Source organism: Balearica regulorum, chromosome 9, assembly GCF_011004875.1.
Source record: "Balearica regulorum gibbericeps isolate bBalReg1 chromosome 9, bBalReg1.pri, whole genome shotgun sequence".
NCBI lineage: Eukaryota > Metazoa > Chordata > Aves > Gruiformes > Gruidae > Balearica > Balearica regulorum.
Genome location: NC_046192.1, coordinates 22962158 through 22988528, shown reverse-complemented (window position 1 = coordinate 22988528; position 26371 = coordinate 22962158). Strand labels below are relative to the sequence as shown.

At 44.7% G+C, this 26371-nt stretch overlaps 2 protein-coding genes across 3 annotated transcripts; both read right to left on the bottom strand.

The window, feature by feature from the left end:
- Positions 1-4947: 4947 nt before the first annotated feature.
- On the bottom strand, positions 4948-9186 carry GHSR (growth hormone secretagogue receptor). The gene is made up of 2 exons (XM_010304906.2): positions 8433-9186; positions 4948-5374 (listed from the first exon to the last, which is right to left on the bottom strand). The coding sequence occupies exons 1-2, from the start codon at positions 9184-9186 to the stop codon at positions 5070-5072; spliced, it is 1059 nt and encodes a 352-aa protein (XP_010303208.2). The 3' UTR covers positions 4948-5069.
- A 6145-nt stretch (positions 9187-15331) lies between these two features.
- TNFSF10 (TNF superfamily member 10) lies at positions 15332-26152 on the bottom strand. 2 transcript variants are annotated; one of them, XM_075761546.1, is made up of 5 exons: positions 25870-26152; positions 21860-22012; positions 20271-20313; positions 19408-19524; positions 15332-18699 (listed from the first exon to the last, which is right to left on the bottom strand). In XM_075761546.1, exons 1-5 carry the CDS (start codon positions 25990-25992, stop codon positions 18251-18253), a joined length of 885 nt encoding a protein of 294 aa, XP_075617661.1. In that variant the 5' UTR covers positions 25993-26152; the 3' UTR covers positions 15332-18250. The 2 variants fall into 2 exon arrangements, with proteins under 2 accessions (XP_075617661.1, XP_010300037.2); XM_010301735.2 differs by having other exon boundaries at positions 15332-18696; positions 25870-26133.
- Between the last annotated feature and the right edge of the window lie 219 nt (positions 26153-26371).

The following is a 26371-nucleotide window of genomic DNA, read 5'->3' as shown; positions in this document are numbered from 1 at the left end:
ATTGCCTCGGCCGTTGGTTGTTATTAGCAGTAGGGATGCAGAAGCAGGACTCTGGAAGCATAGCCTGGGTTTCCTCGCTCAGGCTCCCGTGGGCTGAGCTCTCCAGAGGCTGCAGTGTCAGCCAGAGGTTACTTATTTCCCATATAACGCTTATCTCGGGCTACTGTGCTGAGCATTCCGGCAGCACAGCGTAGAAAGAGACGATGCTCCGAGCTGCCAGCACCAGCCCACAGCCCGAGGAATCCCACCCACCCAGAGGGAGGTGATCGGATCCGCACCCCATCGCTCTCAGACAGCGTGGTTTGAGCCAGGGGTTAAAATGCTTTAATTCCCTTTTTGTAAAATTGGGCTAATAGTGTTCATTAAAAGCTGTGAGGGTAAAATCTACTCACCGTGCTTTCAGCTGGGAGGGGAGGAGGGCTCTTCAGGGTACGTGCAGGTATCAGCATGGCGATCATTGGGATATGAAGAGTCAGATTTTATTTTTTTTTTTTCATCCCAAATTTACTTCTCAAGTCAGAATTTACTTCCTCAGGGCCACAGGGTTTTTGCAAATGACACGAACTTTATGGAAGCCCATCAGGAAACACGGACTGAAGGGCTCGGAGGAACTGCTAACAGCCCCGTAAGGAACCGAGCTGATCAACGCGAGCAAGTGCAGGGGCATCTCCCACGGAGCGGGACCAGCTGCCTCCAAACTTGCCAAAGGGACCATCGGCGTCAGCAGCCGCTGCAGCCGCCCTCCCGCCCTGCTTCCCCACACCTCGCCCTTCGCACCGGCGGATGAGGAAGGAGCCGCTGCAGCACCCCGGCCCCAGTGCATCCCTGATGGGGAGGAGGTTCTCCTGGGTGTTTAGGTATCTGACGGCTGCTGCTTTAAACAGGGCTTATGCAAATGTCATTTGACACAAACTTACATAAATGCTAAATATCTATCAGCTCAAAATTTGACATGTAAGTGCTATTTTTCCAGTGTATTTTATTTTTGGCAAGAGATACAATAGGACATGATTTTTCTGCCTGTGCATGCCTCCATCAAAGGTACTTTTCTAAAATGAATGAAGCTTTCTGGTAAAGTGCTTTTGACCTATTTCATCACCAATTTAACATGTTGCCAAGAAATAAAATGCAGCCAACTTGTTCCTGTTTCTTGGTGAAGCTGTGATACAAGATGTAGAGTTAGAAAAGCTTTTAAAACTTGAGATGTTTAATGAATTGACCTCCAGTTATTTCCTACATGGGCTGCTCATGCGTGAGCCAGTGGGAACACAGCGAAATTTTGACGTATAAAGCCCCTATACATTTTTTGCAGTCAGGACTGGCAAAGTCTCTTCCTCCAGGGGAGAGTTTCCAGAAATGCAGCCTATGGTTCAACAACCCGCAAGAAATCTTCCTGCGGAGCAGCCCTGTCTGCCACGCTTAATGAATAGCCCAGCTCCGGTAAGGACTCTTGTCTTCCCTGCATGTAAAACAGATCTCAAAAGCCATGTCCAGACCCAAAATAGGGTGTGGGGGGGAACCCTATTGTTCTTTCAGATAGGGAAGGCTTTGGGGAGAAGATGCCAGGAACGTGAGGTGCTGCAGAAATGCCCTGGGAAACAGAGGAGAAACGCCGTGTCTCTGCTAGAAAGTGTTTGCCAGTACAGCCAGACGCTGCGAACGCCGAGCAGCTGCAGCAGGTGAGATGTACAAGATTAAAGCAGTGCCAGCACTGCTTCTGCCAAGGCAGGTTGCTCCCACTGCACCCTCCGCCTGCAGCATCTGCTCTGCCTGGGTAAAACCTGGTAGAGACAAGGCAGGAGGAACCTTGCCCCATGTTACGGCCTGAGACAAATTCCTTATACCTATTTTGGACTGCCTTCAGTTAGCCGTTCTTAGGTAAAAAAAGCTGTTGAAATCTTGACTGCACTTTTTTCCCCCGATCGAGTTATTTCTTACAACTTGGGCGATAACCCTGGAGGCAAGCAATGCCATGTTCATCCATAAATAGAGATTTCTGGAGGCATCTGACAATAGTTGATTTTATGATACAAAAGTGAAGGTGATTTTTTTTTTTCCCCCTTGTTTTCCGTATAAAAGCAGTTCCTGATGCCCTGGTACCTGTTTGAAGAAGCAGACCCTATTCACCGTCTGGAGTCATCGCATGCCAGTAAGTGTGACTCCGCTGACTCCAGCGTTTCTGTATAGAAAAGTTTTAGTTTGGGGGGAAGCAAAGCTGATGGATGGTACAGTGCCAACTGCAGGAGCGACAGCTACAGTGTGTGTTAAATGCTTGAATGTTCCCTCCTAGATCTGAAATATTTTCCTGCTTGCACAAGAGTCTTTTCTTTAATAAAAATGCATGTATTTTTCTAGATTTGGCCAAATGTTCAATGACTTGCAGAAACAAATCCATTTCCTAAGCGAGAAGGAAGAAATCCTGTCCTCCCTCCCCGCAAGCAGCCAGTCCCCTTCTTTCTGACTTTTGTGACTCCAGATTAAATGTTTTAAACTCTATTCTAAACACAAAGTTGTGGCAATTTCACAGTGTTGGTATAGTTGAATTTTATAGTGTTGCCTGATGAAGTGGTCGGTTAAATGAAATTATTAGTATGTTTACAGTTTATATGCAGAAATCAAATGCTTCTACACAGGGCTTTACTGTTATTCTGGTTTATAAAAAAAAAACAAAACAAAACCAAAACAAAAAAAAAACACAAAAAACAATCTCCCCCCCATACTCTAACTGAATTAGTTAGATTTGAAGACAAAAAAAAAAAAAAAAAGAAAACCCAACAACGCAGCTTCTCAGCTAGGAAAACACCTCTGCGGGACCGTTCTGGCCGTGCAGAATTGCCTCCTCAGACTGAGCCCCAGGTTTTACTGCAGGGGATGGAGCAAGCCTGCGGAGTGTCGCGTGCCGCGGGTGACCCTGGTACCCGTTTCGTGCCCCATCCCGACGGCCGGGGTGCCAGCCCTGCCTGCTGCCAGTGCCCGGCTCCCACGCAGCGAGCGGAGGCAGCGCTGCGTGAACCCGACGGAGCCATACCCGCTCCTCCGCCGCCACCGACCCCGTAGGGTTACAAAGGGTCTCAGCACTTTATTTCTTTTTCTGTTCACATTTAATACCACAGACACAGCCGAGATTTGAAACAGTTATGTGACGCTAGGTGCGTGATCAGTTCATTTACACAGACGTGTTACTAGTGAGCTCACATCTTCACAATCTCTTCAAGATTCCCAAATTTCTGGTTTCCCTGAGTTGCATGACATCTGCCATCAGACCTGTTTGTCAGTCGACAACGAGTGAGAGAACGAAACGGATGAGAAGGCGGATGTGGTTAGAGACCAAACGGGAGATGATCCTATAGCGCTGCTGCTGCTCGTTTGTCCCTTAATTTTTAGGTTTGCGTACATCAAACCCGTGCTTGCTGCGAGCGCTGGAGTGGGGGGCAAGGCAGGCTCAGGAGCCCCGCGCCCAGGAGCAGCAATCAGCCCGCTGGCCCTAGCAAAGCTCTGGATGAGAGAAAAACCACAGTATATACAAAGAGGCCAAATTCTCTTTTTAGTTATACCCGAGCAGCACCGTCAGCTAAAGGTGTAACAGGCGGAAAATGGCCCATCGGCGTTAACGGGGGTTTGGAGGCAGTAGGATTTTTGCTAACAGACAAGTCATTATGGAGAGGCAGTTGTGGACCAGCTGGTAAGAAATACTAGAACAACATAAACAGAAAGCTGTTATTGCACATGCATGCTCCGAAGCTCTATTAGCTGGACCACAAAAAATCTACGTGTTGGTGTGACCATAGATGCAAGATAAGACATACTTCTTAGCATAAAGGATGGAAAGTTTTCTGGTTTGCCTTTTAATGGCATACTTGAGTTATAAAAATCAATTGAGTTTGAGATTTTTATGGACCAAGCATGAGAATGTGTCTGCCTGTGTCTTTTAATGCAGATTTTTTTTTCCTATTACTTTGTCAGGCCACGTTGGTTAAAAAAATGTTCTCAATTTCATACTGCAGCAAACTAGTACATCTGTACAGCGGGCTTTATGGGGTGCGTGGTCCTGGTAACCGGCTGATATGCTTTAAACAGAAACAAGTGGTGCTTTACAGGCAGGAGACCTGTCCTCAGCAAACTTTGGGGGTACGCTGGTGCGCAGCACGGGGACAGGTAGCCACAGACTCGTTATAAATATCGAAACAACTAAAAGCTTCCAAGTTCAAACACGTGGAGTCATTCATAGTCAAGCCGAACGGAACAAGAACAGATGATTTAGCTAGTAAAAAAAAAAAAAAAAAAAAAAAAAGACTTTGGTGGGAGATGGTATTCCGTATTTTTATAGCATCACTACAGTCCTGAAGTCAGCACTGTCCTTGTTCCACTGATGTATATTTTAAAAAAATATATTACAGGACAGTCGTGTTCTGAGCCACTTCTGTGCAGGTAATTTTTCAGTTCCTTTCTACTCAGACATGACACGAAGGTCATTTATTTTTAGCATGTTTAAAAATTATCCATTTTATGTCTCCTCTTTTTTTAAGAAATTTTCCTCATTCAGAGAAAAAAAGCTAGTTTATTTAAAAATCAAGATTATGAAAAATGTATCAAATTCCATGTTTACTACTCCAAAAAGGCAATTTAATTTTCTCTCCCTAGGGTCTGGTTATATGCTAGCAAAATTCTTAGCAAAACTAAAGTTAACTCTGGAAAAATTCAGCTCAAATTAGCTGCTACTGAAGTCACACAAACTCTTGAGCGACCCGGGCTACGTTTGCCTGTTAGGAAGGGTAAAGCCTAGCTCTCCTGCTAAAGTCAGCGCTAAAAAAATCATACGGGCAAAAGCAGCAGCAAAGTAATGCTTGAGTCTTGCCAAATTCTGTGGCCACGTGTCTCCTTTTATAGTCTCAGAGCTTAGCTGTTGGGGTTTTTTTTTTAAACTCTAACTGCCTGTGTTACATCTTTCAGCAAATCCAGGTGATGTCAAAAGCACAGCTTTAACATTTCGATTTGTGTTTCTCGCCCTCTTTCGCTGTGGCTTTCTGGGCGATACTGGTAAGTGACGCTCTGGCGCTGGAAACCACGTGTCATGTGATAACGCTCGGTTCTGTCCAAACGCGGGAACTTTCTTGCTTTGTGCTGGAAAGTCTTTTCTTCGGAAGGGGTTTGAGTCCGAACAGCCGGCAAGCGGCGACTCGGTACTTCTTCGACATGATGTTGTAGAGGATGGGGTTGATGGCTGCGCTAAGGTAGAAGAGGACAAAGGACACCAAGTTGCAGTACTGGCTGATCACTGCTATCTCCAAGGATCCAGCTTCGAAGGATTTGGAAAATAAATATCGTCCTACGTGAAAAGGCAACCAGCAGAGTATGAAAGCAAATACCACCACAACTAAAATAAAAACAGCAGAAGAAATTGGGTTAAGTATGAGTATTAAAATATGGGTGATTAAAATTTTAAAGTTCAACTTCTTTAACAAATTAATCGCAAAGTGTGAAAATGCATCCCATAACTTTTCAGTTTTGTGTGTCTCGATACATCCTCTGAGCGTATCAATTAGCAATACTTAATACGCATCGATCACAGCTAACCAGGCTGCCTGTATATTGCACAACTAATCTGATATAGCATACTTCTGACCTGTAAAAGTTATGTTTTCACAAATAGAGAATTAAGGAATCAAAACGGTGACAAAAAAGTACAACAATCTATCATCTGCAGCGTTTAACAGAAGCAAATTATACATAATTTGATCGACTCAACACTGTGGTTTATAGCGAAGAATGAAATCACTGGGAAGCAAGATTATTTAAGACAAAGCAAAATTATTTAAGGTGAAGGCCCCAAGATAAAACAAACCACTGGAATGTGGACTTGTGGAGCACATGCACCAAGGTAAGAACAGAAGAGTGGTGGACCCCTCCAGTTTGTCCATATTTTGGAACATGAGTTACTCCAAGAGTACAATTAAATATATACTATATAACTGCATATAGTTAATTATAGTTATATAGTATATCCATAATACTATACTACCACTATGGTTGCATGTGTATGTCAATATGATGTATGTAGAATAATAGGAATGTGTGTATCTTTGAACACCGGCCCATTTGAATTTCCATCCTAGAGAAAGGGAAATTTTTTGTGTTCATTTCCCGAGTGCTATTGACCTTATTATTTTTCATATTGCTTTGAGTGTATCTATTAATATACCAGAGAGAGGAAAAACCAGAAAACTTGAGCAAAGTTTTTTGACATTCTTAAGCGATTTTTACCAGCTAACTTCTCTCTCTTGTGTTAGCAACCCTGCTTGCTCAGGTGAAGTCACAGCAGATAATAAAATTCAAAGAGCTAAGGGGGATGATTATAGGCATCTTTCCCCCAAAAACTTTCTGAACAAGCATTCCCAAGTTTAAATGGATGCTTATGCAGGACTTATGGTGGATTCTAAAGCACGGAGCTGAGGTTCAGAGTATCTGTTTTCCAGCTCTGCATCTTCTTGAGCCAACCACTTCCATTTTTTCCCTCAGTATTTTCACCTACAAAATTCAGATAACGTTTCCCTAGCTCACAAGTGGAGTTTAATCCATGTAATGAATATAACCATGATGGTCATTAAGAACAGAATTTTAAGCGTAGTCAATATTTTCACATGTAGGCATGCACATCCCTAGTCAAGCTTTTGACGGTTTGATCTTCACGCGTGCGGAATCACATTGATTTCAGTAGGAAGGGGGTATTAGCGCTCCTTTGCAAGTCAGGCTATACATTTAAGTGTTTAATTGCGGACCTAGAAGCATAACCTTTCTCTACAATTTAAAAGAAGCGTTGATGCTAATCCCATTTACTTGATGTTCCATGACTTGCTAAAGTCTTAGAAAGTGCCTTCTAAATTTTAAGCAGAGCATGAAAACCAGTAAGAGCACACTGTGTGGAGCATCTGCTGGTACTGAGCCCTTACTAACTTCTTTTTTTTCCTTCTTTCCATCAGACATCAGACTTATCATTTAGAGAATATTGGCTCTCTGTCAGAGGACAGTCTTGCCACTGTCTTGCTGTTCTCAGACCTTTTAAAAGAAAAAAAAAGTGTCTGAAATATTGTAATGCTTGCAGCAATACTTTAGGTTAGAAATAAACAGTTATTATTTCGAAATTCTTTACAGTTAAGTATACAGAAATATAAACATGGTGGTAATATATGCTAGCAAGTTACTTATTGTAAGCAGAGATTCATAATCCTGAAACTCTAGAAGTGTAAATGATGAATTACTTCCAAGGTCACGCTTACCAGACTGAAGTAATTCTATTGATCATAAAATGTAGCTGAAAGGGCACAAAGAATACCATGGGTTTTATTATCCTTCCTGCTGTTGCATAGTAATAAAGTAGGACACGAACAAAAAATCCGTTAGGCTCCCATTTAATAATTAAGGTACTTAGGACGCACTGCCACCTCTTCATCTAGCTCATTAGCACATCACTTCAACCTAGCCGAACTGAGCATAGCGAGCGAGCTCGTGAAACCTTCTCCGTGCAAAGCAGCTCATGCCTGCTGAAATCCACGGGATGACTTGCACGGCGGAGGACTTTTTGCTTGAATAAAAGTACAGAGCAGCAGCAGGATTCTGCAGTTTTCAGGCACTAAACTGCAGAACAACTTTTTGGTTTTGTGCATCCAACTCCCACCACATGCACTGACTTAGTGTGTTAAAAATCTGTGTTTCCACGTGCCCAACAATAACTTGTTTAAACCATTCAGCAATGTAAACATACAGAGTTAGGAATGACAGCGTCTGTCGTCTCGATCCTGTTTTCTTAAAGTCAGTGAGAATTTACAGGACCACAGACCTCAAAGGAGACACAATGCTCCTTGTTCAGCACGTGCTGGTGTTTTGCTAATATAAAAATGCAGATTAGTTTTCCTAAGCTTACACAGCCATCCTAGTAAATAACCCAGATTTGATAAAACCTTGGTAGTCTTTTCACGTGGAACTAAAAACCAAGTGCACATCATATCTGTAACATTGTGGTTTGAGAATGGTTTAGTTTTGTTTAAAAATCAGATAAACTATCTTTCTGTAAATAACATCGGTATCCACAACCAAAGAGCAAAACTGTTCAAAAATCTCCGGGGCACTAGCTAATTGTAACTGTACCATTTGTCCTTGTCAGTGATTGTTATTAACATTTGCTTAACCGTTTGAGAGTTCCCAGCTCAAACCAGTTAGAAATAAATCTGAGGAAAGAGGAGAGTTATTCTACGAATACCGTGAGGTGTAGCCTTTTGTATGAAACACGTTCAAGCAATGCTTTCCTTTGGAAGCAACTATAGTGAACTACCAGAGCGCTCTCAATCTTTCTCTCTCTCTCTCTCTCTCTCTCTCTCACACACACACACACAAAAGCACACACATCCTTTGGAAAAACAGAGCAAGAAGAGTCGTACCTAACATTTTCACAGTTTGCTTGTTGTTCTTATCCCTGATGACAGCGTTTGGACCGATGTTCTTTCTCTTTCTCCTCCAGAGCTTCCTCCCGATGAGGCTGTACAGCACGGTCAGGCAAAACACGGGCAGGAAAAAGAAGATGCTGGAGGTCCAGACCATGATGGTGAGGAGCCCCGAGCGGATGGCGTACTCCGTGGCTCGGCACTCGTTGGTGCTCAGGGGGTTCGTGCCGTTCTCGTGCTCGACCCCCACCAAGACAAAGATGGGTCCGGCGCTAATGAAGGAGACAGCCCAGAGAAAGAGGATGACCAGCTTGACCTTCCCTTTGGTGATGATCACTTTAGCTCGGAGGGGGAAGCAGATGGCGACGTACCGCTCCACGCTGAGGGCGGTGATGTTGAGGATGGTGGAGTAGGTGCAGCTCTCGCTGATGAACTGGAAGAGCTTGCAGAGGAGGTCCCCGAAGTTCCAGGGCCGGTACTGCCAGAGGCGGAAGAGGTCCAGGGGCATGCAGAGGAAGATGAGAAGGTCGGAGAAGGCCATGCTGGACAGGTAGAAGTTGGTGGTGGTCCTCATGTCCCGGAACCGCGACACCACCAGCATGGTCATGAGGTTGCCGACGATCCCGATGACGAAGAGGAGGACACAGGCGACGGTGATGCCGGTGAGCACGGGAGCGGGGAAAAGGTGCAGCGGGGGCTCGGCGCCCGTCCGGTTCTCTGCGCCGCGGCCGCCCGCGCTCCCCTCCCGCATCCTGCCGCCGCGGGCTGCGCATCACCGCCCGGCGGCGCCCGCGGAGCCGCCCCCCCCGCGCAGCCCGGCCCGGCCCGGTCCGGTCCCTCGCCTCCGCGCCGCTGCGCGCCCTCCGCCGCGCTGCTCGGGCAGGTGCGGAAGGCGGGGAGGGAAGAGCGGCCCCGCTCCGCCTCTCTCCGGGCGCTGCTGCTCCCCCCCCCCCCCCCCCGGCCCCGCGGAGGGCTGGCACTCGCCGGCGCGTCAGAGGAGACGTGGACGCGCTGACTCCGCGGGCGCGGAGCGGCCCCGCGCCCTCCCGGGGCTCTGCTGCGCGTCCGGCGCCGCGGGGAGAAGAACTAGCTCAGCCCCGCAGCGCAAAGCCCGGGCGGCTGCAAAATCCGTGCCAGCATCATCGCTTAAACTTTCTTGCCGAGTCCCCCGGCGCAGAGCATTTCTCCCCCGCCGTCTCTCACCTGCAGGCAGCGCCGGCCAAGCGCTCCCCGCCCGCCGTCATCGCTCCGGTTCGTGCTGCCCGCACCGCTCCTGCCCGCTCGGGTGAGCCGGGCGGGTGCGGATCCCACTTGTGGCTGTCGCAAAGGGCGGCTGTGCTCTTGGAACAGCGGGAACTCCCTTTTATCGGCAGCTCAAGCGCTCTTCCCCCGTGCATGTCACAGCGCGGCGCGCAGGGACGCGCAGTCCCGCGGGGCACGTGGAGACGCGGCGCTGGGTGCAGAAATCCAGAATTCCTGCTGAATTCCTGCCGAATTCCTGCCTCCTCCTTCGGTAGCTTTGCTCTGCCCTTGGAGCTTGGCAGGAGCCCGGTAAGGCTCCGGTTCAGTGAAGCTGCAGTAATCACCCTCTTCTATATGATTTCCCTACAATTAAATTTTGATTCAGCGTGTTTCTGCTGTCCTACGCTCTGCCCTTTGCAGACACATACCTTATGACTCTCTGTTTCCCCAGCTGCAGACTCCTACGTTCTAGTAAAGGATAACGTTGTCCCCGAGAAGAAATAAGATGGAAGCAGCACAAGGTGAGATCAGGGACAGTAAAGTGACCCCAGCGCACCTGTAAAGGTATCTCTCCTCCTTTCCAACTCGTCTCTGCAAAGCGTCAGGGAGAGCGTGCTACGGCACAACCTTTTTTTCACTCTCATCTTTCTACCTAGAGGGGCTGCGCCCCTTCCCTGGTACCCCATCTCTCAGGCGGCAACCAAGTGCTCTGAATCCGCGTTGGCATCTAGCTTCACTCAGCTGAGAAAGAGTTTTACGCTGTTTTTCCAGGGTGCACTCACATACGTGTGCACGCCGTCTGCTAGCAGCGCTAGTTCAGACCTGCAGAGCTTTATTTAAGGCTAGAGCGCGGGCACGGTGTGCCACGACGCTGTTACTCTGCCTGTGCCCCTGAACATGCCTGTTACCTGCAATTTACTGTCTGTAATAATGCAAGCATCAGCCATAGTGCCTTGCCCATATCCTAGTTTGGATGATGTATTTTTGCAGTTTCATTGGAATCAGAACTCATCATTCCTGCTCTTGAACCGTGAGACAGTTTTGTAGCAAGTTACTCAACAGTTGCTAAATTTTATGGGGGATGGCTACACGTTAATTGCAGTTGAAAAGAAGAAAGAACCTAATGTGTTTCTGACTTTGTTTAGCCAGCTGCCTATATAATTGTTTTAGATGTTTCTGAAGAAAAATCATGGGCTGTATGCCACCAATGTACAGATATTTCATGTTAGAATTTTGTGTCCAATCTAATTTAAATGACATTTTGTTATATTATGGACGAGCTGGTAACTGCCTCTGTATTTAGGCTGCCAAATCCTTTGTAGTATTATAAAGAATTATTTCACTCTTTTTTTTTTTTTTCCCCTGATGAATTCTCAGACCAGTGGCATTAGCTGCAGGATGTTGATATTTGGCAGAGAAAATGGCCTGAAGCTATAAATGTGACTTTTCTGTGCAGAGAGGATCCTTCATTCTCATGAAATTCTTCCGGTTTTTGCTGAGCTGTATCTTGTCAAAAATGACCACTTCCCTTTCCCTTGGGAGAGAAAAGCTTTTTTTTTTCTTTTTCTTTTTAATAGGGAAAAAAATATTCCTTATTAAAATAATACTTGAACTGAGCAAGTGTAGCAAAATCAAGTCGCCAAAAGTGAGGTAGCACCAGATTTATGTACTCTAGACAACCTGAGCTTGTAATGCAATGAATTAATGCTGAATTCATTGGGAGCTTGACGTGTTGAGTGATGAGCCGCTTGGATCAGAAACAGCAGTTGTGCTTTGAGTCCAGCAACACCGATCCCCTTCTTGTTTAAAGAGTATCATGAGTCAAGGACTTCTCTGGCTGCTTTTCCTTCATGGGGTCAGGGGCAGAAAACAGTTGAGAGAGAAGAAAAGCAGCTCCAGTTTTCTGATTCTTTCTGATTTCTTCGGCAGTTGCGCGCCAAGTTTTGATGGGATATAAAGAACTGACATCCCACAAACATTGCACGATAGAGTTCCTGCATCTGCTTTGTATATACCGAAGGGCAGTGGTGAAGGTAGTGGTGACAGAAGGTATAAGAGCTATGAGGGAAGATGGCTTTAGGCTCCAGAAAGTTATTTACTTGCCCTCAGCTGCAAGAACTCTACTTTTATATTGCCTTAACAACTGCAGAAAAGATTGAAGTCACTGATGTTATTGGGATGAGAGAAAGAGGCAGAAGTTAAGTACTTTTTATTCACAGTTTTATCCACTAACTGGATGTATGAACAAAGCAGATATTCAGAAAATCATTTTTTAAAAAAGCATTATAATGGACATTTACCTTTCATGGAACTCTTAAAATATTGGTGCTTCTTTTTGACAGCATTAAAGCTGTGTTGAGCACTGGAGATAAGGTAGAAGAGAGTTTCTATTTACGGACTTTTGAAATCTCTCTCCTATGCTCCATTCTTTCCATATTCTTCTCATCCAATAAAGTTTTAATTCTGGTTTATATCATTGTTTGTTGTCATGGAAATATCTGAAGGCTTTGAATATAGAATGATTGTGGTTTTATTGTGGAGAGATGAAGAAAGTGGAAAACAGACTTCAAGGGAGAGATCTCCCATTTAAAAATGATGCTTCTCCAACAATCCACAGAAAAGCAAATGCATTTTTTGATTATATCCAGGGGCAGAAGATGTTTTGACTTTTATTATAAATGTATTTTAAGAACAGAAGGTAGCATCTGGTGTATGCTTTCAAAGGTTACAGTTTAGCAACTATCATCAGCGAGTAGTGCTGATGAAATAGTGGTAATCCAACTTAATGACATAAAACCCAGAATGTGCTCAAATGACTTTACAGTTGTTTATGTGGCAGTAACCATCTGCAAGCAGACTTCAAAACAGCGCTAGTTTATTAATCAGCAAAGCTGCGCTCTAAGGCCACTAATTCAGAGGCACCTGGTTTAGACTTAGCTTTTCACCGTGTTTCAGCTCAGTGTGTCGCTAGGTCACACCCCGGGCATTAATGTCCCTCTTTGTTAGACTTGTTCACGGGGTGGCGAGAGAATGTGGTTCATCAGTCACGGGTATGTTTCATCTGCTTTACAACTCCATAGTGCTTATTAAATAATTTCTAGCATGAGAGTTGTAGATGTAGCTGTATTTTTTTTTAATATCATTGGGCACTGTCCTACAGAAGATCTGCAGGTTTTGACTCAAAGCTGGTCCTGGCTTCGGATGGAAATGTTCACCTGACTCACATGTGTTTGTTAATATTCATTATGATTTGAGTTCTGGTAGTGCCAGAACATGAAGGATGGGATTGCATAGTTAATTATTCCTGGTCATACCTTCTTGTTGGTGCGTCTATCTCGTGTTAAATGGGGAGCGATAACTTGGCTCAATTCAGCAGCAAATCCACAGTTAATCAACTTTGTCGTCACCCAGGAGTTCTATATGCCAAATACCCATGCCTCAATACAAACTGAGAATAATATGAGCTGAAGAATTCGTAATCGGGCAAAATCAAAACTATCCTGAGGAGGAATTGGTGCCTTGGATTCTCTTGCGTTTAAATTGCTGGTTTCTGAAAGGCGGTTTGAACAACTTTGGATTCCGTAATGTTTGCTAATGCTGTGAGTGTTAGATACGTGATGTGTTCAGTGCAAAAGTATTACGGGCATCACAGAAAAGGAGTGTGATTTATATTAACTCTGGTAGAACAGCCCATAAAAATGGGAAACTGCTTAAACCGACAGGCTTCTGCCGTAAGTTGCAGCCGTGTCTGACTGACCACGAGCAGTCTGACAGCGTTTCGGTCACAACCCGGTGTCCCAACTCGATGTCACCTCTCAAACTTTCAGAAGAAATTAATGGAAATGTCTATATAGGTTTGGATTATGAATGTCTTGGGGAAAGGCATGGTATTACAAAGCAGCAGCAGAGGAAAAATAATGATTTTTAACATGTGACATAGCATGCAATTGCTGTTTGTTAATACAGAGAAAAGTTATGGAAAACCAAGTTTTGGATGATTCTGATGAAAATTGCTATAAACTTCCATGTAACTTCACATTAACACCCCCCCCCAAACCTGTGAAAATTGGATCAGACTCAACAATATCCTAATTTATCTTCCATTTCTGCTACTGAATGGCACAAGGTGCCTTGGAGGGATGAACGAGATCTTGTCTCAGTGTGCTTATTTGTGTTATATTGATCATTACATTCAGTCTTTTGTTAGACCCTAATATTTAGATATGATCTGACAACTAAAATTATGAATCTCAAAATCTCAGTGTCTGAATCAGGTTTTTTTAACTGTTTGCATGGACTACAGCAAATGCATCCCTGATCCTGCCTGGGCAGTGAATACTGCAGCAATACAAACAATAATAATTACATTCACTAAGGCAAAGAGAGGCAAAAAATAGAAGTCTGTTTCCATGAAGCAATGAAAGGTACAATAAAAACCAGTTAGCTGGCATGTCCTCTTTCCCATGGAAACACCAGAAAAGAGAGAACCCTCTGCTGAAATAAAAGCAGTCTCTATGAAAGGAACAATTTCCTTTTAAAACCTGCGGGCATTCCTGCAATTCGGGGTGGCGGTGGCTGCTCCTCCCCAGGCATACTGGTTTACTGGTTCCAGTGGGGCTCGGTGTGGATGGGGAGAGCCGCACACACAGACCTACTGCTCTGCTTGCCGAGGCTCGAGGCGTGCCCATCTATTCCAAATAAAGCCTAACACAAACACTGGGCTAAATGTATTTAGATTATGAGTCCATTAGGGAGGCAAGCACCCTTTCGTTAATCACGTAGATGTGCAGCGCGTAAAAGAGCGATGTGGTGGTCTGCCAGAGCCCGGCAAGAGTGAGAGTAGGATCACGCTGGGAACTGCCGAGAGAAGGCGATGGCAAAAGGAGACACGCAGAGGTGAAATAGCCCTTGGGGTGGCTAGGGTGGGGGCAATGTTCCTGGGGGTTTGTCCCCGAGGAGCAACCGGCTTCCCTGCTGTGGCACCTCGCTGCTGCTCCAGCCGTAGCCCCTCGCTGCAGGATGAAACGACCTCCTCTCCCATCTCAGGGCTGGCGGTGAGGTGAGACGATGTCTTCATGTCTGGTTGAGTTTCCAGGGTTCGCTTGGGTTTCGTACTCGTTTTTTGGTTGGGGCAAAACGTAGAAGTGGAGCGAACAGACCAGACAATATCCCGTGTTTGCTTTTGGGGCAGGGGGTGCATTTGTTTTCAATGTTAGGGAACCTCCCGTTTACTGCTGCTTTCCTATGTCTGTGTAAATGGTCCTCGTCCCTATGAGGTCAATGTATCTTCTACTGTAGTTCGGTAATGGGTAAGGACCAGATGTTTTCCTACTAAATAGATTTCCCAGTGCTTAAATAACTGCCAAAGCCCAGAAACATGCGAAGAACCTCAAGGGAAGTGCTCAGCATTTTGTTGTCTCTGGTCACGAGATCATTTTCAGTGATTTCTTCAGCGTACTGCTTGCGGATGCTGTTCACCAACTAGGGTCTGGAAGCCAGTTACGAGGCATTACACAATATGGCACTGCTCAATGGTTTGCACCGTGTCCTGGGCATCGCAACCGTTTGTGGCACTTAATGGATTATAGCTGATACCAACCAATGTCCGAGAAACTATTATTTCAGACAGGGAAGCCATAGGATGACACCAATCATCACTGCAAGACCAAATAACTATTTACTAAAAATGTTTTATAGAAAATACATGTAGAAAAATGACAATATTTACATGTCAGAGCCATCTACATCCACAAATAAAAATTTGCTACATTCGCCATTCGACAGAAAGTGAGATGAAAAGTATGATTCAGCGTGCAAATGTACAAACAGAAGTTGCTATATCCTTCCATTCATCTTCAAACGTGTCCTGATATTGCTTGATAATCTCCCCCAAGGTAGTATCTGGCAAGCATGCCTTTGGATTATTCAGAAATAACATACGATCATTCAGTGTGATCCCTGTTGCAGTATGCTCTGTATGCAGAGACCAAGAACATGTACATTCCGATAAAAAAGGAAGGTAATGCCAGGGAGCATCCCCCAGGCGACAGCGGGCATGGTGTTATATATTGAGAATTGACCAGAGAACACAGAGCAACAAAAAAAATCTCTGTGTAATAGATAGTTTGTCTTAGCATGAGCTGCAAGGTTGTGAAGTCCCCCACGGTTTCCTTCCAGTCCTTTCTAGCAGCCACGACTCCTACGTTACATAAATTGGTTCTTAGCTATAGGGAAAGTTTCTAACTCTAAGCTGCCAGCAGTAAATCCAAAATACTTTTTCACAGTTCAAATACATTTTCTTCCAAACAGGCTCCTAAAATAACATTTCAAAAAAAAAAAATTAACTTTTTAATATAAAATATTGCTTAGAAAACCCCCTCAAACCTGAAAACATGGGTGAGTCCTGTGCCGAGAACGAAAAGCCCGCTCCATTTGCACGGAGAACCTACAGAAGTCATTTCTCCAATATAGCAGACATCCAGATATGCAGGGAATGGCTTTTGCCCCCTTGCCTTTTCTGGCAGGCAGAAAATTTCTGAATTAAATAGCGAAATCTGAAAGAAAACTGTAGAAATATTTTCTGTTCTCTGTTGAAACAGATGATTTGGGAACAAGACAAACCGAAGGGTTCCAGTAAACGACGAAGAATTTCACGTATTTGATTAGCACTGAAAACACTATGTTAAAACAGCTGGCAAAAGTTAAAAACTTACCATTTTAGGCTTATGGCAGTGTGTTTCTTTGCCCTAACCTGTCAAAAGGATATTCTTGAAATAATTCTCTTGCTGCTTGAACACGCGTGTTTTTAAGTGATCCAACTGAACGCAGGTATTTAAGTGAAGCGACGTACCTGCTTTTCTGAATGACACAATAAATGCAGGGGCTTGTGTCTATTCATTTCCTCTTGTTGACAAAGTAGTAAGATGAACGTTGAGTGTTTATTCACGAGGCCCATATGCAAGGGCTGTACAGTGATTTAATTACCAGAATGGGGAGGTGAATGTGAGGGTTCCCACGGCAACCTTAGTGTCTTAAAAAAAAATAGATAACCGGACTTTCTCCTGGCATCATTCTATTGACGTAAAGTAACATTTGTGGAACAACTGTCTTCCTTCCCCTCCATTTTTTTTCACTTTCACCTTCTTTTCCCTGATTCCCCTGAACCTGGGCAAAATGCATTCATGATGCAAACTGGTATTGCTCCACTGATGATGCTGTGGATGTGCTGATTTATGCTACCTGACTTTTGCTGTGGATCTAACCCACACAGCTTACACTTGCAAATTTTTTTCTTTTTTTTTTTTTTTAATATAAAATAGTCCTACTCATAGAGTTAAAAAAATAGTGGTCACCTTTTTTAAAAAAATTACCGTTAAAAAAAAAAAACCCACAATAAAAATTTTCCAACCATTCCTAAAAATAAAATAAAATCAAAACAACATTACGTAAATATGCAGCTCTTGTTTAAGTACGGATAGTTGTGTCCATTTTCCTTAAAATATTAGTCATCGGGGGGTGTTATTCTGCATTACATCCTACCAAATACAGGCCAGTACAAATAAACATGGAAGAACCATGTCATGCTTAATTTGCAGCAAACGTCTAATAGAATTCAGTATTTACAAAAAAAACCAAACCACCTTCTTTTGGATCAAGTATTTGCTGTCAACAAATATAACAGCAACTACATTACTGAACCTATTGGAAGCCTGGTGAAATCTTTGCAGCACAGCAATTAAGTAAATAGGCACTATCATAGTGTGCTGATCAAAATACTGGCTGATTTCAAAACCTCTTCTGTGCCATTTCAGCAGCTGTTTTTATGTACAATATCCTGATTAAGACAGACTAATGTGTTTACTCAAGCCACGATCTGAAAAATGCTTAAGCACATGTTTAATTTCAGGCATGTAAATACCCTGGTTTAGTCAGACTGTTCGTGTGCTTAAAATTAATTAGGTGTTTAAGTATTTTGTTAGATGAGATGAAGATGTGCGGTGTGAGTTGCTGATGGCCTTTCAACTTTTGTAAAGCTCAGGTTCAAACAAAAGCTTCCAGAATAATTCCAAGCTGCATCTGGGAAGCAGTACTTCCAAAGGCTCCTTATCGGAGCTGAGATCTTCAAGACAGGGTCCCAGTGGAGACCATGAATAAAATCTGATGTCCGTCTCAGCCTCAGGTAACCGGACCCGGAGCATTCTTCACCCCACCTGCCACAGCTGAGCCGGCGTGGAGCATCTCTGCGGAGGTGGTGGCGAGCGCTTACCTGCCTGGGGTTCTGCCAAAGGTATCGTCTGTGGCGCGTGAAATCCTCGCACGTCCCAAGCCTGGCTGGGCAGCGAGCCGCGGTGCCCGTGCCTGCACAAAGCATCGCCGTCCCCAGCTGCTGCTGCCCCTTCCCCGCTGGTGGGAGAGTATCCGGCACGGTTGGACCCCGCGCTGAGTGAGCTGAGAAAGGGGAGTCTGGTATTGTCTACGCTGCTACAGTGTTTGCTTATTATCCCTGTTTTATAGAATTTTAAGCTGGTCCTGACTTGGAAAACTGGCTCCTTTTGGAGCATGATTTTCATCTTTTAACCGATCATAAAGGCTCCAAAAAAACTTGCTTCTTTGTCCATGTCAACTATGTCACCATTACTGACAGAGACAAAAATCCTGTCCTCGCTTTTCAGCTGAAAGACACCACCTTGGTAGATGGAGTAAAGTCCATATTCTGCCTTTTTAGACCAGCAGCTTGTTCTTGCGCTTTTCATGAGCAAAATGGGCTCTGGGTAATTAGTCACTTTGTAAACATATTGCACAAGCTGTTTGGGGTTCCTGATTTGCGCCAACAAATCTGAATCCTCGTTCTCATTTTGGCGGAAACGAAAATAAGTTTGTGAGTAGATGTAATAAAACCCGGTTTGGGGTATCACTAACTCGCCGTTTCTCAGCTCCACGTTGTACAGGAAAGAGTGACCTTTCCTTGACGATTCCCAGTTGTTTATTTTTTGCCCGTTCCCTCTTCTGGGTGAGGAATCTACTTGAGAAAAAAAAAAAGAGAAAATGTTAAATTAAAAGCCAGGTAGTGAAGCCAGATGTCTGCTAGTCAGAGAATCCGGTTTTTAACAATGAAGTCAGGAAACCTGCTCTTCCCAGCGGCTCTTTAGGTCCGTTCTCAAAACAGTTTGAAGGTCCAGAAGCAAGCTGTTTAGCTCTATGTGGGAATTCACATGAACTACCTTTATTTTTAACTTTTGCGCTCCCAAGTAAGAGGAAAAGCGCCGTGTTGTTCCTTAGTAACAAAGTGAAAATATCCATTTGAGTCTGATACCCTCCAAAGCTGTAGAAACCCCACCAAGCCTGTCATTAACATGGCCTGAATGTCAAGTCTCTCCTGTCTCTGTCTCACGTTACTAATAGGTCTGTCACCATAGCAGCTCGGACTCACACAACTAACAGAAGGAAATTAAAGGAAAGAAAAGAAGAAAACTTAACATTAGGAAGAAGGATATTTATTTTTTTTTCCTCCCCCAGTGAAGGTTCCAGAAGAAAAATTAGTGAGGTACCCAGAGGGAGTGGGCTTTTTCTCCTAGCTGAAAAAAGCATTGTCTGGGACAAAATGACTTTTCTATGATTTGTTTCTTACCGTTAACTCAATGCAAGTACTAAAAAGCATATGTAAGCACCAGGCTAGCACTGAGAGAGTAAGTTCTGTGATCTTTAACTGTTTTAAAAGGTTTTTCCTTACTGCGTGGGGACAGGGAATTCCTCTTATTGCTGTTGCCCGTCAGATGCGCTGCGATCCTGTTGCCGGGACTGCGCGGTGGCTGCCCATCGGTGTGCGACAGCGTCAGGGCTCTGTCAGCTAAGGCAAGACCAGAAAAGGAACCTCAGGTTAGAAGCAAGGGTGTTAGAAAGCACATCTGTCCCATTTGACCTGATTTTAAGGAATATGTATGCTTTTTTTTTTTTTAATTGACTAAATCACAAGAATGATGTATTGGCTAATAAGGCTCCAATTTCTCAGTCGCTCTCGCTCTCCTTGAAATGTCTTTATATGCCTCTTTGTTTTCTCCCTTTCCCCCCTCCCCCAGCCCCAAAATTACCAATAAGCAACTTAAAATAACCCATAGTACCAAATTTTCACATTCACTATCAGTATCTTTTATGGTTAAAGTACTCATAACCTTTACTCCGAATTTCCACTTGGAGATCGTTGTGCTTTCGCTCAACATGTTTAGAGCTGTCTGAGCTTCAGCAGAGCTATTCCTTAATCCATCTACGCATACAGCAGTTCAGTGCTGCTTGCTCCCGGGAGAGCAGGCTGCTCAAACGTCCCCGTAACACTGGGGAACTGAGGTCTAGAAGCTGAGTCCTCTGCATCCACCTCGGTTACCTTGCTCTGAGCATCTGACCATATTTCTGGCTCCTGAAAGTTTGTCTTCTAGTAATAAGTAACCATTTTTCAATAACTTGCTGCCAAAGGACTGTGTAACTGTACACGGTCTTAGTCACTGGTTTCTGCACTTTGAAAAAAATTCCTTGAGTCGCTACACATCAGGTGCCACTAGCAGCTCCTTTTTGCCACAGAGAGTAAAATTATTATAATACCGTTGACTGCAGGTATCTTTTCCTCGTAGCTTCTCGACATCATCTGCCAACAAACACAGAGAAAACAAATTAGTCCGTCAGCAGAAACTGATAGGTGCAGGAAAAAGACACTACTTTCTCAAACTCATGAATAAAGGGTATTCTGGATTTGATGAACAAGCAAATAAAAAAAAAGCCTATTAATTTGTTGTAATAAAGTATTTCTACATTTACATCTTTTATGTAATGAAATACGTGGGAAAACATTTTCAAGAGAGCTCAGCCATCTGGGCTTTCGGTCTATTGGAAAATTTGACCCTCATGCTCTTCTTAATTAAAAAGAGATACAGCGTACAAACATCAGCTTCCGTTCGCAGAATACTTGGCAGTGTGCACTTCTGTGGGATCTTGGCTCTGGGAAATTACATTTCATTTATTTTTATACCTCTACCTCTCTATCTATTTAAGCTCTTAAGCCAGCAGATCTTACTTTGTGCATTATCCCTTCTTTATAACTGTTTGCTGACTGCTGAAATGAACTGGTGTGGTTACCGAGTGGTACAGCTGCAGCAAGCTGATGGTTTGAGATGATTTACCTGGGTGACTAACATGGGCCCTGTATTGCCACTTGCTGATGGGGTCTGCCCTGTCATATTTCTGTCTGTCTGTCTATCTATCCTATTATTACCACCATCATCCTTCTTATCATTATAATTTATTATTATTATTTCTGTCACCCAGGCTACATTTTTTTAAGTAATCAGGGAGCTAGTAGGTATATTAGATGTGTAAATGTCCACTATATAAAACAATGTTTTCTTTACGCAGAAGTGCAGGGACTTCACTGGCAGAACTTCCACCGAAGGAGCAGAGATCTCTGAATACAAATAGAGGATCTATTTTGGGCTGCAAGATTTGCCAGGTAAGTTTCAGCCAGAAGTGAATTTTTATGGATGAACATTTTTTATGTGCTGGAGATGGGATTTTGAAAACCACTCCTGTAGATTATAGCCTTCCTGATTTTTCAGCCAGGCTTATTTTCTTCTCTGTAGCCAAAATTATACATCTTGTGTGTAAGTCATGCAGGAGATGGTGTTCTCTGAATGCTGCGCTGGGAAGGTGCTGTGCCCGATGCTGTGTGCTCCTCGCTCTTTCCTCCCCTAATACATTACACAGCTCATGACTGGACCATTCCTCAGGCACCTTTTTACCTCTCCCCGTGCTACGTTTCATCTCATTTTCGCGTGCCAGTCTCCCTGTGTTTCCAAAGAGGGAGTTACACCTCTGCAAGCACTGCGGTCTGTACGGTCAGGTAGAAAACAAGCTCGAATCAAGCACTTCTACCCTGAGGTATTTCAGATAAGCCAACCTATTGCTGAAATTAGCTTAGTAAAAACTGATCGTCTTTCCTTTATTATTTCCTGAATCTAGTGAAACCACTGTCGGGATTTTTTTTTTTCTTTAGTGCAAGCACTCTGCAGCTGAAGCTGTGGCTTGACTAGTGCTTTGCAAGAACACAATCCGAGAGCCCCCCTCTATTCTGCTATTAGAATTCTTTGAATAGTAATATCGCCAAGTGCCACTGTTTCAACGTGTCGGTTCCCAAATACCTTTTTAATTAACTTTCCCAGGTGCCACTTTACTTGCCAGCAGGGATCAGCTTCTCTGTCTTCGCTTTCAATTAGATCCAAGTTTTGGATGAAATTTCCGATTTCCTCCCCGGTGAGACAAGCAATGCCGCTCTTGGAGTACATGTCCCGGAGCTGCAGCAGAAGGGAAAGCCAGGATTTTTCACCTGTGATGTGCCTCACAGATGCTCAGCTGTGGTATGTCACTAAATTTACTATGCTTAGGAATACCTTCTTTTCTTTAAAGCATTTGCTAGTATGGTGCAAGTTGTGACCATAGAGACAGCACGAGTAATTCATCCTGACTTTACGTATTCATTTATTTCTGATGGCATACCCAATAAGCAAAAATATACTTACATGATCTCCATGGACTTAAATTTGGTATCTAACACTCAGCTAAATAAGCTTTGTGAAAATTCAATACCCAAATCACTAACATTGTGGATTCTTTAGTTTCTCTAGTTCTGCATTAAAAACATTTCTTTTGCACAAGGCATTTTTCTTCCCAAATTATTGAGGCTGAAATCAAATACCAGACCTTAAAAGTATTTTCCATTCTGTCTTTTCAGACACTTATAATCCCGGCTTTCGCTGATGTATATCCATACTATATCCTCCTCATACCCAATCCGGGGTCTCGCTGTAACTGTATTTGACCTAACAGTCCAGGACAAAGTCCACACATCATTTGGGTCCAAAAATAAATTATAATGCTGAATGCTTGTGTTGTGGGCCAGTGTCTATACCCTCTAGTCATAGAGAAAGCACGTTTTGTTCCGATAAAGAGAAATGAGTTTGAAGAGAGTGGCAAACCTCCTGTTGGCTCCAAGGGAACCTGGCTGGGAAAGTTTCTGTTCTAGCGAAAGCTCTTCCCAAAGCCCCGCGGCATCCGCAGGGCCAGGCGGCAGATACAACTCCAGCTGGCGCTGTTGTTTAATGTACGAGCACATAACCTGTTGTTTAAGTTGTTCAGTGTAAGAGCACATAACCTGCGCTGCCTCCAGCAGAGATCGGCTCCTCTTTGCAGCTGCATCAGCTATTAAAGACTGGGAAGGCTTGTCGTGCCAGCAAAGTACTACAGGAACTTGGGAGCAAAGAGCAGTCGGCAATAAGCATGCAAAGCATTCCGATGGGCTGCTTCTAACATTTGCATTTCACTCTTCTTATGTTAAAGAAGTGTGATTTGCTAAACAGACACATTTATTCTACAAGTACCAGTTTCAGCGTCCTTGAGACTGGCGAAAGGAACAAATGGAGTCACCTCCTCCCTCCCGCTCCATGCTTTTTCTGCCTGTTAGAAAACAAAGGCATTTAGGAAGAGCTTTCCTGCCCCAGGAGGATTAGGAGAACTCACCCATATAACCCTGCAAGTCCTACTTTCAGTTTGCAGCAGCACTCTACTGAGCTTCACCTAATACTTGAAATGATTTTGTACTTTGTAGGCATCAAAGCGAAATGGGGCCACCACTACGAGTGTTTGGGAAGGCTTCTGTGTCCTGCTGAGAAGTACAGTGATATTCTTAAATCAGGCTTCTTGTTTCAAGAACTCAAAGTGATTAAAATGATGCGCTTATTAAGGTAAAACCGCACTTAAAACTAAGGGCTCTGACAGATTTAACTACACTAGCTTCTATAACAAAGTAGTTTGATGAGTTTAAGAAAAAAAAAATGTAAGAAGATGAGATGTTAGTTTATTCTCTTACCAGATCTGCCACAGCTCACCTCTGAGCTTTGCCCTCCAGTCTGTAAACAACCAGTCCTGCGCTGCTGCCTTTTCCTTACCTGGCCTGCTTTCCCCCAGACGGCTTTACTATCCTGGCACTGGAACAGTATTTTGCATGCATTTTGAACTCCTCAGGGAACGCAACCTTGTGGTATGGTACGGAAGGATTGGTATTTCTGTTTTATGGGTAGAGAAAGCAAGGCATTGAGGTGTTGTGAGACTTACTCAAATGAGGTTTATCTGTAGCACTGAAGTTTTTGAGGACAGAAGTCCTGCTGGAACGTTATCTTGTAAAGCTTCTCTCCTTTTCTAGTAGTGCACAGACTATGTTTTCAAAACAGAAGGAAGTCTGAGGATATTTTCCTTCCAGCCCTGTATCCTGAGGCATAATGAACTTTATTGTGCTTGTGTCTCAGCACTTCCTCCCATAGCAAAACTGTTAAACAAATGGTCATATTCATAGTCCTACTCAGATTTCTACAGCTGTAGAGAAAAAAACCCCTGCTAGTTATACATTATTCTTTTTGTAAAGATAAAAATATCTGCAGTCTGTGCAGCCATAGTACTTTGGTGAAGGTCTAGAAATGCAGATATTGTGAAAAATAAAGGGAAGAAAAATGGGCAGACAAAAATCACAGTTTGAGATTTATTCCACGTGCACCGTGTGGATGTGGGCTAGCAGACTGTGTTTCTAGATAAGCTTTTTCCTTGTTTATTGTGCACCAGATGCAAGAGTATGTGCTTAAGGTACCCCCTCCAGAGCCAGCAACCTTACTTTGAAGCCCAGCAGAACTTCAGTGTGGGCAGATTTAGCTTTTCACACCAAATGCAGGCTTGTTACTCTTCAGAAACAGCGAGTTGTATTTTGGGCGAGTTACTAGATGTGGTTGTGTCACAGGTGTACATATTTGAATAAAAGGAAGGGAAAGATAAGTGTGGTTACTAATTACTTAGGTTGGAAACTTGTTAGCAAAGGACTCTGAACCAAATGCATGAAGAGACAAGAATGCATTTATATATTTTTCTTCATTAGCAGCATTATGTAACCTGATTTCATAAAACCAACACATTTCTGTGACTCCCTCATTTCCATAAATATGGGACAGCCACAGCTATGAACTTAGCAGGAAAATCCGTTCTACGCATTTCCAAAGCATGAGCATTGGCTCATATTGTAGAATACTGCATATCCTCTAACATTTGCTTCACAGAGGACTTGGACATCTCAGAAGATGCCACCTATTCAATTTGCTGTGGAATATATGCACAGGTAACATAGTATTTTACATTTATGCAATACTTTCTGAAGTTGTGCAACTATAGTACACTTACCTGCAGTTACGTTTACCTTTGTGCCAGGGAGAGCAACATGCTGGTACCACTTATAGCAGCGTAGTACATTTTAGCCAAAACACCCAGGGAAACCCTGAGTACTAGGGGGTCAATGAAAAGCCAGACCACACACATGAGACTATCAACTAAATCTAATTTTCTTGAAATGCAAATGATCTTTTGCAGGAAGAGGAAAGAGTTAAACAGCAGCTAGCAGGCTTGAAGGGTGGCTGCAAGGAAACCAATCTAGACTATACAATGGGTATTTTATAAGTCATTCTGGGGAATTCAGTGGTGTTTGCCGTCTGGGTGAAATTCCTTTGGGATTAGTCATTGTCTTAGAACGATGTGTCTTCCTAGAGGAGGCGTTTAAAAGGCACCTCAGCTTTTCTCAGCCTTTTTTCCCTGCTGTCTCCATGAGCACCCAGTTGACAGAAGCTGCCGTGGGAGCCCCCCCAGCGCCACTCCCGTCCTGCCGTGCAGACGGGGCACCGCAATGGGATGAGGCAGCGAGTTCGGCCCTCTAATGAAAAGCACATTTGCTACTTCTCTGCCAAAAAAAAAAAAAAAAAAAAGAAAAGTCTAACAAAAAAAAAAAAAAGGCAAACCCTTTTTAATTGTTCTTGCCTTGACCTCCATTCCCTGCGTGCACACCCGCGGCCCAAGGCAAGCTTAGACAAAGGAGCAGGCAGGCACTCAGCGAAGTTCTTTGTCTGGGGATCTGCTCTCCTGCTAAACAAACACTTCTAAGCTGCCTGCAGCTCCGCTCGCATCGCCGACAGCGCAGCGCAAACCTGCAGCCGGCTCCGGCAGAGAGCAGGGACCGACGCCGGGCGGGTTTCTGTCTGTCCGTCCTCGGCCCGGCCGAACAAAAGGTGACAGAGCGGGAGAGCGCGGGGTCTGCCCCCCTCCCCGGCTGCCTGCCCCCACCGACCTGTTTGAGCTCGTTGGTGAAGTAGAGGAAGGTGACGGCCACGCAGACGGACTGCAGGAGCACGGCGGCGGCGAGCACGGCCCCGCAGGTCTGCCCGGGGCTGGGACCGGCCGCAGGCAGCATCCTGGCCGGGCACGGCTCGCCCGAGGCAGCTGCGCTCCTCGCTCGGGAGCCTTTTCCCTCCGGGGGAGGAGCGGGCCGGGCCGCACTCGGGGTCTCACCCGCCGCTGTCCCGCGGCGAAGTGCGGCCCCCGGCAGCCCGCCCCGTGCACACCCCGCCCCGGCCGCCCGCCTCCCCGGCAGCCCCAGTCCCGTCCCGCCGAGCCTGCCTCCCTCCGCCCCCGGCCCGGCCCGGCCCGGCCCGGCCCGGCTGCTGCCGCGGCGGGGGCGTGGTGCGGGTCCTGCCGGGGCACCTCCAGCTCCTGCCTGTCCCCCCTGAAGCGGGGGGGCACTGCTCGGCCGTCGCCTTGCAGAGCATTTCTGAGCAAGCTTTCGGAGCGCT